The sequence below is a fragment of the Somniosus microcephalus genome, chromosome 1 (genome assembly GCF_052327205.1).
Source record: "Somniosus microcephalus isolate GS21.2 chromosome 1, FLI_Smic_1.0, whole genome shotgun sequence".
Taxonomy (NCBI): Eukaryota; Metazoa; Chordata; class Chondrichthyes; order Squaliformes; family Somniosidae; genus Somniosus; species Somniosus microcephalus.
Window position 1 is genome coordinate 239,318,501 of NC_140987.1, and position 15,128 is coordinate 239,333,628.

Genomic DNA, 15,128 nt, shown 5'->3' on the forward strand with positions numbered 1-15,128 from the left:
CAGGACGATTTGCAAGTATTGATTTTTTGAAATGACTTTTCTTCATTTAAATTCTGCACGCTAACTTGATTTTAAATTAATTTTTAAGCTGCAGATTGTGCTGTGAGGCAGCTAACATTAGGATTGAGAGTGCTGGATTTTGGAAGCTTAAGTTTGCCCTGCCAGCTTAATTGGGCTTTAACTACGACCGTCAATGCAGAGCAGTTACCAAAGGACAGCACACATTAGTCTAATTGTGGCAGGCCCATGGAGAGCATTATCAGATTGATCACAGGCAGTTGGTTATTAGGGCTGTTTTGTTGCATAATCAGAGCAAACCAACGTTGCGGAGATCATACAGCCCAGCAGAGAAAGGCTGTTCCATCTATCTTGTAGTCGGATGACATTAAAGTTTCAATCCACAACATTAAAGATTCAATACTTCTGTTTAGCTTGCAATATGAAGGTGACTATGATATTCAGCAAAAGAATGCCATTAAAGAATAACTAAATGCCAATTAGAACTACATAGAGAAAATTAATTATCATTAGAGCCATCTTTTGCCGTTATCAGCATTACTACAGTGCTTGAAACTAAATCCACACATCAAAAGATCCATTGTTCACCAAGCCCCATGGTACCATATACATGTTTTATTATCCACAGTGACTGTGTATAGCCAGTTCTCAACAATTTAAAGAGATAAACTGTCTTATACAAAATCACAGATAAACAGCAGAGGAATTCTTCAAGTATGGAGGGAGAGAGAGTCTTTTATTAGGGGTCCTGTTTGTGCACAAGTTGGCAACATTAATTCAGAACTGCATGTGTGCCTGGCATTCATTTCTTAACATTATGTAAACCAATTAGATGTTAAGCAGTCATATTTCTACTTTCATTTCTCCAACCCTCACCCCAATACACAAGTCACACATGAATCCTTAGCCTAAGAGGTAACAGGATGACCTGCTCCCAAGCCATCCACTAGAAAGTGAGCAAAAACAATCTGGATTGAATCCTGAGAAATGTTTGTGGCCGATCATTTCTTGCCTACTGGAGGAACTTCCAGCACTCATCTGTACATCATTATTGCCTAACAGATCACCCCCTTGGCTCTTTGACTCGGGAATTACACATGCTGGGTGGGCTGGAGAAATAAAAGTATGGTACAGCTGAACACTTCATTGGTCAATATAAATAAACAGAATATTAAGATAGTCAGGGGTCAATTACAGGGGCACATGCAGTTTTGAGTCGATCTTGACAATGCATCAACAGGCCAAAAATGCTAATGATCTACGCCCTCTCTGTAACCATCCAGTTCCTCTGCTGCCCATTTGTAGAATATATGCACACTTTCCCCCTTTACTCCCCCCATCTCCAACTCATTTTCTCTGGAAAACATGAAGATGTGGCACAGGTGAAGGTAACGAGAGAGTAATACGTACAGTCATTCGAACTGATGAATAATGCACCTCCAACAATAGAGGAGCCCAATTATAACTTTTCTTTCTAACAGAGGATAAACAGGATATACTTTCCAGAAAATACGAGGGGAGAACAGCTTTGGGCAATAACAGAAGATCTTAGCTGGATATTTTTCATCAGTTACTACAATTCAAGAAAGTCCAAATGAAGAAAACTTCTGTTTTACAAGTAAATCGCTTACTTGAGAGCCTGTAGAATAGCGGCCAGGAGTTCGAGCACCAGATGTCTTCGCTGAACCAAGGGAGCTGTCTGTGCTCCTTCTACTGCAGCAGTGGGTACGGAAGCATTTGCCATATTCTTTCCTCACCTAGGCAATAAAAGAGCAACTTACATAAAAGGCAGTCTCTCATCTCTCAAACAGCTCACCAAGTCTTGCAGGGCTACTTAGCCCATCAACGGTTTCCTTCATATTATTATTCATTCCTACTTGTCTTGAATTTAAACAGCGTTTCATTGTCCTTTACCAAAAAAAAGCTTTCTGAAAGGAACAGTCGCTGTTGGGTCAAGAGTCGGAAAAAATATAAACATATTAAGCAACGGGGATCCCAATTATAACATAAATCATCATAAGGAATTTCTATTGATTATCGAAACCCTGAGTTTAAGACATTACTTAATACGTACATAGTACTGAACTTTCTTTATAATTCTTTCCTCATCATTGTGGAGCTACATTGGTTTGAAGATGCTGTGTGACATAGGACCTGCAGGTATTGTACACTGAATTTATGATGGACTTCCTCTAGCGTCATTAAAAACGCACACCCCTATTGCCTTATGTACTATATATTCAACCTAACCCTTGGTTGTTATGAGACAGCAGTCTAACTGAAGGATTTCCTGAAATTGACTATCCCAGTTCATTATTATCTGAATTCCAAGATTACAGGCTCGGGTTCACTCCCGTTAACTTATAATTCTATTGTTTCATTTCAATTTTGTGTTCATGTCAGTTCTTGTGCCAGCATTAGCAGTCAATGGCCAGTGTGCGCCCCGTCCTGAAAATACAATGATGCTCACACACGATTGCGGCATCACTGATGCAGGATTACGAAGATGTGATTTTCAAATGGTTACTCGTAATTCCAGGCCACTATCCACATTGTAAACCACTGCTGAAATGATCCATTACTACAGCACCTGGTCAGCAATGTTATAATTTGGCTGTATTATAATAAAGAATAAGGTTAGGTGTACGTCAAACCCATCACAACTTTTCTTCCTATAGTAAATGAATCCAACCAAAATGCAGGATTTTCTTTTGAATTACTAAGTACTGTACTTCTTATACAAACAAACAACAGCTGGGTGTTGGTTAAAGGTTACAATTGAATCTCAGAGGACAAGTGTGATAGTGACAGCACCTGATCCTACAATTGAAATATAGTCTCAACATTTTCTCCCAGTTTAGTTATTTTATAGCCGACATCAAAACAACAGAAAGCCCAGTGATTGCCAGATTTTAAACACTGCCTGGAACATGCATACTGTAATCAGCATCTGAAGTGAGCTTCATTGGTATGTTCAATACAGAGTTCCAATCAACTAGCACTGAGAAAGTTATGTTCTAGTTTTCATGATTTAAATGATGAGATCACTATAAGAGAGTACTTCCGATTTAGTGTAAACAAGTTTCTTTTTCCATTCCCATGCTCACGAGGTTTCTCCTCATGTTGGGGTAGAGTTCTGGGTGCAGGATTGCCCTTTGTAGCTCGCTCAAGTGGCCATTCATGTACAGTACAAGGATAGGGAGGGTATTAAGCAGGTGACTCTATCAAAGAGGACCTCAATCCTTTCCTCACCAGATGGTCACACACACACACTTTCTAACAGGGGTTTGTGGATAGTAACCAGAAGCGGAACCCACAGCAAATTCTTTCCTCTCCCTAGCCCAGGAGCACTGAAACCAATTGTACTACCTCTATCAGTACCCCAGCAGAGATCGGTTAACTCAGATCAACGATTACAGATTATTAGGACAGTACTCGAGTTAGTATTTTCACCATCAATGCTTCATTGCCTTGAGCTAGCGAAGACTTGATGTAGGCACTGGTGCTCTGAAAATTCAGATGTGTTTTCACACTGAGCATTACAGGAATATGGAATGCTTTATAAGTAGCTATATCATTTAAAAATTAAGATAATTATTTGCAAAATAATATGGGGAAAGGACTGAGAAATTGAATTAAACTGTTTTCACTAAGTATTACAACAACATTTATCAATGCAAACCCTCTCATTATTACAAACTTTCTCATTATTACAAACTTTTCCCCTGGTCTCATCTGAAACTTTGTCAGATGAGAAGTTTAACCTGATAAGAACTGTTTTCCTTCTCTTTCATTAGTTTGTCCCAAAAAAGTTATCCTATCTATATAGTTACCAATTCACTGGAAGCGAGATACTACTTATACCTCTTAATCTTTGCCTCACACTTCGCACATTCGTGTTTTTTAGCCTACCACTCAAATGCATTAGTACAAATGGAAAATAATTAACTTCGTAGTAAGGATAAAGGTTGTCCCCAATCTTGTGTAAACTAAAGAAAGTACTGCTTCAGTGCTGAAACTTCCTGAATCCAAATCTGAAGCCAAGCTCAGGCTGGCTACAGGCAGATGCTAATTCTACCTTCTACTGGTCATTAGGACTTAGCAAAGCAGGTTAATGAATGTAGGAAATCGCCGTACTATGTTCACCTGAACTGTGTAAAACATCCAGCAGTACAACTGCATTACAGATTTGGTCCTTCTAAACTTGGATTGTGTCTAAACAAAAGTATTTTCAGCTATATATAAATTAGGGTAAAGCACGGTCACTTAAAAGTCTACTACGTTAGGGACTAATTTGAAGTGATAAGTTAAGAGTATTACACAGGGAGCATACTGAGGCAGAAAATGGAGTGTATTAGTATGAATATGACTCCACACTCAAGTGTTTGTCTCCTAATATTCTGACACATTTGACCTTGAATTAAACCACTGGTTGCCTCCCAGGGGTCAGTTCTTGTTGCTTAAGCCATGCAGCCCACTTTGGAGCAACTGGGCTCAATGGACATAAGATAGTTATTCAAGCCCGAATGTTGTTAGCATTGTTCTTGAGTGTATGAACTGGTGAGTTGACAGGTGTGGGGGTTGGAGCCTCCTAATACTTCCTATTTACAAATGAAAAATGACCACTTGTCAAGATATGACCCATGAAACCATACTCCAACTTGAGTCAGTGCCTTCAGGAGATGAGAAGAGAAAACAAGGCAAACACAATATATACTGTAGCAATTCCCAGGGCAGTTCTATGTTTAGAAGATTATGGGGAAATGAGCTGGATTCTGATTATTATCTCATACCTCCTGCAGTCCAAGAACTGAAACCCACAGTACGTTGAGTAGGTCCTCATTGAAGCATGACTATCACAATGAGAAATCTGCTAACATTTGTAGAATACTTGCAGAAGATTCAAGCTGCATCCATGGGGGCAAATGTGTAATTATCTTTAAGCTTGTATATGAAAAAGGTAACAGCTAGCTCCTTTTTGAAATATACTGTTGCTATTTCTTCCCTATTTGGTTATATTTCATTTGAATGCCTTAGTGTTTATGTAAATACTGGGTTGCATAGCCAAGGATGTTCTGTTGACTTGACTTGAAATGAAATCAATTGAGGCAGACAAGATAGTTACATTCGCTAACCTTTCAAGTAATACAATGCTGCATTTCTACTGTCGTGAGAAATTATCTAATTATTGATCAGATTATGACAGGTGAAACTTATGATATTCTAAATGATTCACCATCGAGGAAACTGTGAAGAGTTTTTAAATATTAAAATATAAAATGGTTCATTTTGATACACAGCAGATGAATAAAGATATAAAATGGAACATAATTTAAAAAAGCATAATTATTACTTGAATTCAGTAATGTGCATACAGCCTAGTAGTGCCAGCAGTGGACTGTGCATAGGAGAAATGAGCACTTGGTTTTTTTGGGGCATGGTCTGTACATCCATTTCTCCTAAAGGGAATTTTAAGAGCAATTTATTTTTTAGTGGCGAGCAAGCAGAATTTGAACATAAATTGGTTTAAAGTGGCTAATTTTTTCCAAGGGGCAAAACATTTTACAGGTGTTGTTATAGACCACTGGGTAAAAATTGTTTTGCAGAAATGCAAATAGCATGCGTCATATAGGGGCGGATGCGTTCATCTTTAATAAAGATATCATTACACCTGCCAATTAACAGTACAGATTTAAAAGTTACTAGAAAATCTCCTGTAGTACGTGCACAATGAGTTAGAGGATATACTAAAATATGATAGGAAGTGCAACGCCCAGAAAGTGCGCGCTGTAAGCAATATATTACTTGTGAACCACCTGTGGTGCCGCTCAGTTCAGCTGAGGAAAGGGTGGCTCAGAGTTTCCGCATGAGTTGCACCCAGGTAACAGTGTAATCTAGGCAGAATGAAGTGAAAGAGAGCAAAAGATCACAGAATTTTAAGTGTGAGAGTTACGCCCATAACCATATTACGCTGGAGTTTCCGCGATCTTTTACTCTGGTTCAAAGGTCCATTCTCCCTACGCAATCCCCGCCCACACTCCCAGGGCAGAATGGCAAGTTTCTGCCAATTGCGTCCACTCAGAGGTGTTTATCACTTTGTGCCCAGATTCTCTAGTGTACAGGCACCCATGGTCACCCATTGTTAATGACCTGACCTGACCAGCAGCCCATTGAAGTCTCACTCAGGTCTCTGTCTCATACTGATGCTGCAATTACTTTAAATTCAGTTTAAATTAGTTCAAATTCAGTCAATTTAATCTGCCCTTGGTACACAAGACCTATGGCCAGCAGTCAATTGAAACCATTGATTGGCCAGTTTCTTCAGCTGCAGCAATTATTTGAACAAATTTTCAGTTTAAACGACTTTAAATTCAGTAGATCTTGAGGCCCCATTGGCCACGTTCCGGTCAATAATCGATGACGATTACAGCGCCACCGCTGGAGTAAGTGAGTCCAACAAGAATTATTGTTAACATGTTATCCATTGATTTTGAAGTATTGGATGCATTTGATATCAAACTGAAAGATTTTAGTATATCATATCGAAGATAGATAGATCCAATATCCAAAATAATAAAATGTACTACATTTCTCAGGTCTGTTGGTGTGGAAAGGAATCTTCTAACCTCAGTTTGACTTCTAATTTATAATTTCCACCTCCTCATACTATCTCTGCAAAGAAACCAATGCTCTACGACAGCAACCTCTCATCTTAATGATCTCATTAAGATTACAAAATACCTTGGAGCAGACAATCTTTGTGCTGACACATACATATTAAACCATTAATAGAAAATTGAATACTCTGAAATTACTATTTCCTGACTTCAGAAGGTCAGAGTTTAAACAATAAACACTCAAATCTGAAAAGTCAATTAAGGATAGATAAAGAAGGGTAAAGGTTAATGCCTGTAGAAAAATTAATGAACTCTGACAAGTCTTTTCTAGTCTCCTTGCTGAGCAATAAAGCAATTGACTTCTAGAGTATTATGATAACACAGTAGAACCATCACTACAAAGATCAAGGAAAGTCACCAGATGTCTCAATCCCCTGCCCCAACACACAAGAGTTAGAAACATGTTCCTTCGACATACAAAACTAACCTTCTTCTGGAGGACACAGTGGAAAATGAATATAAACATTCCCTGCAGCGAGTTGAAAATGGTGAAGAGATATGCCATGATAACAGTGCTTTCATTAATGAACATAAGTCCAAAAGCCCAAGTTAGTCCAAGGAGGCAAAGGAGAGCTATGGCCCCTATGACCCATGATCTGCAAAGAATGGAAAAGAAAACAAGTCATTCAACATGGTTGCACATTTTTCCTTTCTAAGAAATGGCTACTCTCATCAAGTTTGGTTATCTTATTCTTTTGACCACCAATTAAAAAGAAAGTTTTCAAATTATGTTTCATAGTCTGGTATATTTTTCTTAATGTGGATGTTTAATTGTATGTAGATCATTTAACCACGACTCAGATTTGTATTTGCTGATCCAGAACAGATTATTTCCTTACACAATTGTATAAGACTTAAAGAACTGAAGTTTAAACGTCTTCGATTTTGGTGGTTACCGGTCTAAAACAAAATGGCAGCAATAAATTCAGGCAGTGCAGTAATATGTAGCAACATCTTTTGTGGTAGATGAATCGCCTTTTAAGAGTAGCTTTCAAGGTAATGAAATCATCAGTCGAACATGGTTCCATGAAGTTAGAGCAGGGTTTGTAAATTGCAACAATGCCATCAGGAAACACATTCAACAGTTTCTCTTCACCCCTCCCGCCCCCCAACCACCCCAGAAATACAAGACAATAAAAACATGACAAAACCAAAAGGGCCAGAGAAACAACATAAGAGAAAATAAATAAGCAAGTTAGTCTATTGTCAACCGTGAAAGCAAAAATGTCACAGCAACACAGAGAGTAAGGATCATTCCTGCCGTGGGATGGGGATGATAACAGACAAAAGGAGAAGACTCTTCACCAGAAGAACAAACTGAAATTATTAATCCAGTCAGCATTCTCTGCAACATTGCTGCTTCTTCCACAAGCTGCTCACTCTGAGGAAACTAGCCTCTTGCTTCGAGAATGTCATTGCTTCTAGTGTCTCAATGTAGATTGAAAAAATTGCAAACGCAGTCACTGATTTTGTAATCCTTCAATTTTTCACATTCAATTACTGTTCAAAAAAGCAGGCACTTACTTTAAATACATCTTCTTCATTGTGATTCAACTATGCAATTTGACTAAGCACAGCAAAATGCATGTTTCTGAGCTGTACCCAAACACGACATAGCACTTTAACAAAGATTTTAAGTAATTTGTTGCTTAGCATCATGCGCTGCAGTAATTACACATAGCTCAGAAGGCTTTATTGGTTTTATAATGACACCATAACTAGGTCTACATTTGGAGATATCAAAAGGTATCAAGAGGTGGGAAACCCTAAATTGTCAATCCCTTCTTCCCCCATTGAAATGTAGACATTATCCTAAAGGATCCCTGAAGGTATTTGGATGTGATTCCCTGATGACTGTATTTTTAAAACAGGTTTGCAGTACATCCTTAACATTCATTTTCTTGAATAAAGCAATAGATCTTTTATGAATATGTTGGAAAGCAACTCTGCTGAATCAATCTTGGGTTGCTAAGCAGCTCAGCAAATGTGAATATTTAAATAAATTTACTGGTTCACTACAGTTTGCTCTTCCGTCTCTATGCAAACGGCAGAAGCTACAATGAAGAAAAATATTACGGATGGGGCCAGCTTTCAGTACATCTCAAAAGGCCACACAACATGACGTTTGTAAGCCATTCAGATCATTCTTACTTGATGAAGGGTCTGTTATCCTCATAGCTAAAGAATGCATGGATGCAAAGACAAAAACACCAACATTAGAAAATAATGGTTTCAGCTGCAAATTAAAAAAATGGAGATTAAACCACCAGAACAGAACTCTTTCTAACCGCTCTGCACCACCCAAAGCAAATTGGCACACAGTACCAGAAAGCAGTTCCTTTTCATTATTAGTGAGGAATACAATCATCAGCACATTACTGAGTTTCCCATCCGCTCCCCCCACAGGCAAAGTACTGTGGGCAGGCTTGTAAAATGGATTATGAGACTGAGGTGTTTCAAAGTATTTCAAGCAATGGGATTTAATAATCTGATTCCAGCAAGCAAACTCATTCGATCTCTTTCAGCCTTGGTATTCTCATGGTTTAACTACTGCCAGTTAATGACTTTGGTTTAGTGTTGGCAGTCCTGTCTGGGTCAGCAGGTGCAGGGTTCGAACCCCGCTCCAGACAGTCCCAGTGAGTGGAGCTCTAAATTCTGGGTTGGCATCCAGCGGGATACTCGCATCTGGTGGGTGTGGAAAGCCCCCCCCTCATCATATGGGTTGTGGGAGCCCATAAAAACCTCCCGCCATATAGGACTAACCACTCTATCGGCTGGTATAAACGATGATTACGGCCACAGAAAGAACGTTCATGTTGCGGTCTGTTAGATTATTAATCACCTTCCACTAGTTCACACTATTCTCCAAGTGAAGAGTGTGAAGATACGATAACAACTGCAGCATGGTACACTTGAACTTCATAGAGCAATTTATTTTATTTCAACTAATTGCGTCTTGGACCTTATTCAACATCACCTGAGCATTGATCAAATAAACTGTTCCAATAGGCTACAATGCTCCAACACACAGCTGGGCATTGACAAATTTCCTCTTCAGCATGTCATCAGCAGCAATGGAAGGTTCTCCAGGAAGAAGCTATGTGCATCAGTGACTGATAGAACAGCAAAACAGTCACTTGCAGTAAAAAAAAAGCTGGTAGAAGTGAGTGATCACAAAGCTCACGGATTGTCATAAAAAACAACTGGTTCATTAATGTCCTCTAGAGAAGGAAACCTGCCATTCTTACCCGGTCTGGCCTATAACTGACTCCAATCCCACACCAAACGTGGTCGACTCTTAACTTCCCTCTAAAGTGGCCTTCAAGCCACTCAGTTGTATCAAATCACTTCAAGAAGGCAGCTGACCAATACCTTCTCAGGGAAACTAGGGATGGTCAATAAATGCTGACCTTGTTGGCGAAGCCCACATCCCAAAAATAAAAGGCACGAGAAACTGTGGCCAGCAAAGGAATTATAGGGGAGACTATACATAGGTGGAACTTCAACCTGCCTGCTATCAGTTCCCAAGTACACTACAAGTATCTCTATTATTACTCTAGCATCAGCAATGTTGAAATGTTCAGTAATGTTCTTTTAACTGGAAAAATCATGGACTTACGTTTTGTCTTCATAAAAATTGGTATAATTTTAATCTTTTTTCATGCTCAGTCCCATAATTCATCAAACTAAACCGAACAAAATCAGATTTAGGAAACCATGTTCTCTAAGTCAAATGACTCATTCCCCACATCAGCAAAATGTCAAACTGGCACTCAGAGCTGTGTAAACATATAGCACACTGTGCATCTAGGCCCACTGTGACATTGGCCAGAAGTGGTAGTTCGCAGTAAAGGGTTAATGGATTGTGAACTGTTTAAAAAAAATGTTCCCAAGTTGATTGTGCGCTGAGCACCACAGGCAGCAATCTCTGGAAGACAGGAAGACAGGAGCGGAGTCAGTGATAGGCACACAACATGCTACAAAGGGACAGAATAAAGCATTTCCATCACTTCACAACTCATCTTCAACAAGTCACACATAAAACAGTCAAACTTGACTGACAATTTTCTGGTCAGGAAATACTTCATGGATCCCTTGAAATAAATCAAATTTCTGCAGCTTCAACAATATTTTCATCTTGTTTTAAATTATAGGGGAAGTTGACATGCGTGACAAAATAACTAAACAGGGCTGTGCAAATAAATCTTATGCAGTTTGGGGATAAAATTAGAAGAACTAATATTACCCAATTACAAATTTTTACTGATTTAGAGATGGTACAGAAGCAATGTTTATGTCTCTTTGGTTATAAAAATTAAAGTATTCCCTTTACTGTTATTGCATTGGAGAAGATCTTTTAAGGTCATTCTCAGTGTGCCTAATCCAGGGGCACTGTTGCTGAATAGGGTTTCGGTAAGGCATAATGGTCAGTGTGTCAAATTTTGATACTGTGACTACTTGAACTGTGAAAAGCACCGAGCAGCATAAATACAGCTTCTAGCCTTCCAAAGTTGAGCTGTTGTCTGGAGAGCATGCTGAGCTAACACAAAGGTGTCACTCTGTTTATAACAAACAAGCAATTTGATGTGATTAATTAAGAGCATCATAAGCGCTTAAGGATTTTTTCCCCATAGTAGCATCAAAGTAATATGCTGGCCTTGTAACAACACTGTAGAGGCGCTTCACAGTCACTGTAGGCAAGGTATTGAGAGAAATACACCAGTGCACCATGTTGGGTGAGAATGTGTTGCTGCAACTACTCCACCTCCCATGGCAAAGTAGCGCACCTTTTGGTGGAGTGGGGGAAAGAGCAAGAAAATAAGGTACATTTAAAAAGTACGCATTAGATTGTCTTTATATTTTAGTCAGTCAATCATCTGTGAACAGAATTGCTGCCATGTACATCATTAGTGACTTTGCCAGCCAACTAATGGTTTTAGACAGCGTCTGCAAAACGATTTTCATCTTTTAGATAGGTCTTTTCATAGAGTTAAACTACCCTGAGGAGGTTAACAAAAGGGGCATTAGTTGATGCCGAGCAGTAAATGCCTTTCAATTGTCTTGGAGGGGGTGAAAGGAAGGAATGGATCAAACAGCATCAGTATGCAGTTGTACACTAGCTGTGAGGAAGAAAGCCAATTTGTGACAGAACTAAAGGAATTCTGCTAGATTGACAAAATGAACAGCACACTAACTATAAACTCTGAACTAGGGTTGGAATGACATCTTTTAAACACCAGCAGTTATTTTGAACATACCGGCCACTGTTACGAGGAATTGAAAGATTAATCCCCTTCTTTGTTTGGTGACTTGGAAGAATGTCCTTTTATAATATTCATAAAATAATGACTGGATATAATGTGCATCATGTGCCTTTTTGTAACTAAATTTCAGTGACAATCAGCTAGTACAGGGTAAAGCAATACAGCGGCAGTGTGTGTAGATAAAAGCACTTAGCTTTATAAAGTGCCCGATCCAACAGACACACTCTCGCAGTCTATTACAGTCCTATTAGTCAGGTTCACATCAATATTGTAAATCCTCAGCTTTTCCTGGCACTGTATTATGATGCATTGCTCATCAGAAACATGTTGAAACATTCCAGGGATACCCATCAATTCAATAAAGGATTTGAAGCTGCATACATGCATTCCAAACGCAGCAAGCAATATTTTTTCAAAAGATGTGCTGTGGCACGGCACATCCAGAGCAAGAAAGCAGCGACTCTGCTAAGGATTTGTCGACTGGTTTGCCCCGTTAACTGCTGGTTTGAGAGCAGGATTGGCAATAGCTGCTCGATCCCTCCCCTGGGAAGATTTTATGTGGTAAACCATTAAAAAAAAAAATAATATAAATCTTTCATAATTGTAGCAAGACTTTAGTCATTTTTATGCATTGTCTTGAGATAGTGTAATGAGTTGATTAAGATTTGGCTACTTCTAGCAGGGGGCTGCAAGGTGACTTGCTGAGCAGATGCTTAAGGCTTTTGTTAATGGTGTTAGAGCAATCATTAATCTCTCTAAATAGTTTCTCTGCAAGCTCTTGGAGAACCAATACAGTCGGTAATCACAAATCAATGAGATTATTTAAATACTGATGATTGTCATTTCAACCCTCTTCAAGAGGATACCAGCTCTTACCCTCGCCATTCCACATTAAAGCAGCCATCGTAAAATCGATAGCTAAAATAAGCAAAGAAAAAAACACAAAATAGAACAGAATTGTTCACATTGATTTCCAGTGAATTGTTGCACATTACCAGAGAGTGTAAAATTAAAAATGGAGCAAAAAACATAACCATCAGGAAAAAAAGAGTAAAATGTTAAACAGGGGCATCTTAAAGAAACATTGACTGATTTTATGTTTTGATTCTTTTCAAAGCCTATTATGTCTGTGAGGATATTCATTTTGCTGATTTAAAAAATCCAAATCAAAACTACATCTGTTAGTTATAGACAACTAAATAAAAATTGAAATAAGATGGCAATTTCCAAACAGAGCAATGGAATTCCATGGAATTGAAGAGTTTTGCTGCAATGCACACTGACAAAAAGTTGGATTGAAAGCTGCAAATATGAAGTATGAAAATTTATCAACTCAGTCAAGAAGTTTTGTACCAATCTGCACCAATTAACACTTAAAGGCATCAACACAATGGAAGATACCATATTGATGCTCACCAATAAAAATGTGGAAATTCAAAAAAGATTGGCAGTATAAAAAGCTGCTATTTCCAGCACAGTCACCCAAATTTGCTATCTAGGATCACAGGGCATGCCGGTGATATGCAAATTGTGTGTAATGCCAGTCAGTGTCATATTATGGACAACAATTATATGCCATAGAATCACTACCCATGTTCCTCTTCTCCAAGTTCCAGTGGTAGTTCTCCATGTCTGTCACTATGGAAAGGGCCAAAATTCCATTCTTACTACCACCACGAGTAGGGCTAAAAAAGAAATCACAGTAATGCTATAGGAAGACCATGTTTCAGTCAGCTACAGCTGCAGTAAACAGTCCACTGTTTTTTTCTGCATTTGCAATATTGCATTTAATAAATTTAGCAGACATTTGACCACATCACTATCTCTTTCAACATTTTGATTATTGATTAAAAGTAAACAGCCCTATAAGCAACATCTTCTGAATAAAATTCAAACTCCCTATAAGCAGATACATATCTCACCATGTGGATTGCATCACTTCAGATTAATGGAAAACTCTAACTCCTTTTCCAAAGGATCATAGAAAAGGTGAAGAAAACTACAGGGAAACAGAAGTGTAGGATTTTTTTAAGCACTCAAACAAACATCGATGAGGATAGCGTGGTATGCAAGTCTAGTGAAAGTATATTCGGAGAGTAATTGGGACCGGTGGCAGCCATTGTTTGTGTGCCACGGGTGCCGTTTGGGTACAAAAATGTCGTCCTATGCTCACACACATACTTATGAGGTGAATCCCACTGGATGCCATATTGGTGAAGGCATGGGCGCGCGCAGCTAGTGTCCGCTGGAAGTGTGCAGAGCAGGTAAGTCATGCAGAGCATGCAATGCTGATTTGTCACCTACGGTGCCATTTTGGAGCTCAACGCTCCAGCTCTTTTAAAATCGCACAGCTGAACACGCGTTCAGCAGCAGGAAGGACTCCCACCAGCTCGATTTAAAGAGATCATCAACTACTTTCAGTTTAGGTGCTAACTGATTTCTTCTGGCTGTTGCTAAGATTCTACAAGTGTTTGGTGCTTTCTATAGTTGTTTCAAGTTGCAAAGCCTGCAGGCTGTGGTGTGGCAGGTACTGAAGGACCTTTTGCTGACTTCAAGGCTTCTGCACAAACCACGTGCTGCCAGAAAATGGGTGCACTAGTACGCATTCCCTTTGGAATACAGCATGACTTGGAGAATGAACAGAGCAGGACAAGCTGCTGGAAGGAGAAGGAGAAGTCCATATCCGCCCAAGGTGCTCAGGAAGCAATTTTCCTCCCTGAACTTCAGCGACGAACAATGGCCTGGAATTTGCGATTGGGATGACGACGTACTGGCAGCGTTGGCAGTCATTCCGCCGTTGAAACTGACCACAACTTCGGGATTTGGCATATGCGGAAATTCTGAAGTTGCAGTCCGTCATTAACAGCTCTGACACAGGCTGCGCTGTGCCCGCCTCCCCCCCACAGAGCCGGCAATCTGTGTAAGCAGCCAAATCAGGGAAACTACTGAAAACTTCGGCTCTTCCAAAGTATGTACGCTGTTAAATTCCCCACTAAAAGTTAGACCCAAAGGCGTTAGATGTAACTGGGGTTTTAACAGCATTATTACTGCTAAACAAATGTTAAGGGACTGGAATGTTGTGCAGTGTGAAATTTGTCCATTTTAATAAAAATTAAAAATTAAGAAACTTTTGAAAAAAAAATTATGTAAAAAAAATGTTTGTCCATCT

At 39.2% G+C, this 15,128-nt stretch overlaps 1 protein-coding gene across 22 annotated transcripts in view; it reads right to left on the reverse strand.

The window, feature by feature from the left end:
• LOC147124680 (adhesion G protein-coupled receptor L3-like) overlaps positions 1-15,128 on the reverse strand; it is a 783,432-nt gene that overhangs the window by 54,183 nt on the left and 714,121 nt on the right. For 10 of the 22 annotated variants that reach the window (XM_085991353.1, XM_085991371.1, XM_085991324.1 and 7 more), the window contains 4 exons: positions 12,836-12,877; positions 8,847-8,873; positions 7,123-7,291; positions 1,650-1,775 (listed from right to left, as the gene is read on the reverse strand). In XM_085991353.1, coding sequence (XP_085847479.1) covers positions 1,650-1,775; positions 7,123-7,291; positions 8,847-8,873; positions 12,836-12,877 — 364 coding nt within the window. The remainder of the gene's footprint in view (positions 1-1,649; positions 1,776-7,122; positions 7,292-8,846; positions 8,874-12,835; positions 12,878-15,128) is intronic. The other 12 variants (XM_085991380.1, XM_085991427.1, XM_085991515.1 and 9 more) reach the window with 2 other exon arrangements.